Below are 2,500 nucleotides of genomic sequence, written 5' to 3'. Positions count from 1 at the left end.
GAAGTTCAATACTCTTAACAGCTCACTCCTCAGGTAGAGAGCAGGTTTTTGGGGCTTAAAAACAATTCAGCATTTCAACAAAGGCACAGAATAGATACCCTTACATATTGTGCTAACCCAAACCTAACCCTCACTCATTCTGCCTTTAAGGCTTTTTTACGTTAGACAATGACAGTCCAATGAGTGCTGGTTTGCAGTATACAGTTGTCACATGAACCAAGGTTCACAGGACAGCTTCCATCTTATGTACAATCATGTATCCTGTAGCTGAAAAACATCAAATTGACATTCAATTCAACTCAATGATACACTGTATATCACAAGCAAACAGTTTTATTTACCATTCTCAAGAGTCACTGCCCTGGACTCTTGCCCAAGACCATGACGAAACCCAGATCCCAGTCCAACTCCTGCTTTGTTTCCTAGTCAAATTAACAAGAACTAACTTGAAAAGATTAAAATCAAACTTTTGCATAATTACTCTTGTTTATTCCAAGTGCTACTGCTGTAACTTTGACAAAAAAAGAAACATGTCTATTTTAACTTGAATTTTCCTACATGTACATGATGGTCTGCCATTACTAACTCTAAAATCTTGAGAGAGCTGCATCAAGGAGAAAATGACATCAAAGACTCACTTGTTTATTAAAGAATGCAATGCACATGTACGTGGCTGAATTAATAATTATGTAGCAAGGGAGTTTAGGGCTTTCAGACTTTTAAACTAGTGTTTTGCATACACAGTATAATAAGCTGCAGGCAGAAATTCTAAGCCAGTGAGTAAATGATATCACTTTTCCCTAGATTCAACCCTCTGAGGTCCAATTGACCACTTTTTAATGTGAGTAATGGTGGACAGTAAAGGCTAAAACTTACACTCACGGTAAACAGCCTTTGGATAAAATCAAAGCTCAAACTTTTGCCAGTTAGGTGTTAAGCAAACATAAGTTTTCAAAATCTGAAGGAAAAAAGGAAGTAATTTTTGATCATAGTAGCACTTTCAAACAAATTTGGAAAAGTTACTGCTTTGATTTTTAACAAGATGTAGAAAGCATCTACACTCTAAATTGAACTGGTCAACAATAATAATGTTACTTGCTCCTTTTCTTAGAGAATCATTTTATTGTTTATTTAGTACATGTATTTATACTCTTATAATAATTATCCTGGATTTTAGTTTACTATTAAGTATCTCTTGACAAATGAAATTCCCTACTTTTAGGTTTTTAACTCATTCATCAAAAGAAATGATACATGTAGATTGTCGTGAAAAGTGGGATTTTTACCAGTGTGAACATGGCACGAATACAAATCTGTATGGAAATAGAAACAGAGGTGATGTCATAAAATGGAGGTGTTAACAATCCACTAGTCAGATACTGCATTCAGTAAAGGGCCAAGTTATTACATGTAAGGTTTACCAAACCATTCGGTTAGAGTTAGGATAATTGCTTTGTTCAGCATTATTACATTTCTCTTAAAACATACACAAGCACCAAAGCAACCTAGAATCGTACTAGGAAATGTCATAGAGCCGAAGTTTCAAACAGGTTACATAACAAATTGTTTTACAATACTGCCCTAAAAGACCAGACAAGGCTTTCTACAGAGGGCTGGTTTTGAATGTGTGAATGAATTGGCTTTCAGTACTGAGTAGCCTTTGACTTCAATGATTCCAAGTTGTACGAGCATTGAGTTGTATTATTTTTATTGATATTGTTCCTAGAGGGCCACAGGTTACATTGCACTTTAGTCTTACAAATATATTAAATGAACAACCTCGTGCAAGTTGACCTAAGTGTACCTACTGACATTACAAAAACCACTTGACTCTGAAGACGGCTTCCGCTCAGGTTGTTGAAACATCAGTCAATGTCATCTCAAACGGTCCTTCTCAGGAATGCACTCACACGGATGATCGTACCTTACTTAATTATGAATCAAAGTTATGATCGCAAATTTGGCGAAATAAACACAAAAGAAAGATGGGTGTCGCAAGCGTGATGATACAGTGGCTCAAATGAAAACGCAACAGCTTCTTTCCGACTGTTTTTATCTTTCTTTGATTATAATTGGGTGAAACTACCGATAATGGCACAGAAAAACAAGAAACGATGCTTTCTGGCACTATGAGTGTGTTTTTGGAAAATGGACACAACTTAAGTCATTTTTAACATGCACAGCAGCACGACAAGAAACCAACAGCTGGACTGGAAACACTCCCTGTTCACAAAATAACTTCTTACCCTCTGCCGAAACGAACTGACCGATGGCACTAGCTCCACCAAGGCTGTTCTCTTGGAACTGAACTTCAGAGACGATAATGTTGTCCTCAAGAACAGACCCACATCCCATACAAACGGCATCACCCCGCGCTTGGTCAATGTCGATATCACTTCCACCACAATTTGAACAAACTCGCGACATTCTAAAAACAACATTTATCTTCTAGCTCTCATCAAACTAATCAGGCAAAACAAAGAGTTAAGCCGCTAAATGG

General features: G+C 37.0%; 1 protein-coding gene and 1 pseudogene across 2 annotated transcripts in view; one reads left to right on the top strand and one right to left on the bottom strand.

The window, feature by feature from the left end:
• LOC137979282 (transcription factor IIIB 90 kDa subunit-like) overlaps positions 1-2,500 on the bottom strand; it is a 19,120-nt gene that overhangs the window by 16,567 nt on the left and 53 nt on the right. For both annotated transcript variants that reach the window (XM_068826518.1, XM_068826519.1), the window contains exons 1-2: positions 2,247-2,500; positions 342-422 (exon numbers count right to left, since the gene is read on the bottom strand). The exon at positions 2,247-2,500 is cut by the window's right edge and continues 53 nt beyond it. In XM_068826518.1, the coding sequence (XP_068682619.1) occupies positions 342-422; positions 2,247-2,427 (262 nt within the window). In that variant the 5' untranslated portion in view covers positions 2,428-2,500. The remainder of the gene's footprint in view (positions 1-341; positions 423-2,246) is intronic.
• LOC137981141 (uncharacterized) overlaps positions 2,497-2,500 on the top strand; it is a 5,122-nt pseudogene continuing 5,118 nt past the window's right edge.

This window comes from Montipora foliosa, chromosome 12 (assembly GCF_036669935.1).
Source record: "Montipora foliosa isolate CH-2021 chromosome 12, ASM3666993v2, whole genome shotgun sequence".
Lineage (NCBI taxonomy): Eukaryota > Metazoa > Cnidaria > Anthozoa > Scleractinia > Acroporidae > Montipora > Montipora foliosa.
Note: the sequence above shows the minus strand (reverse complement) of the source record. Positions and strands in the feature narration are given on the sequence as shown.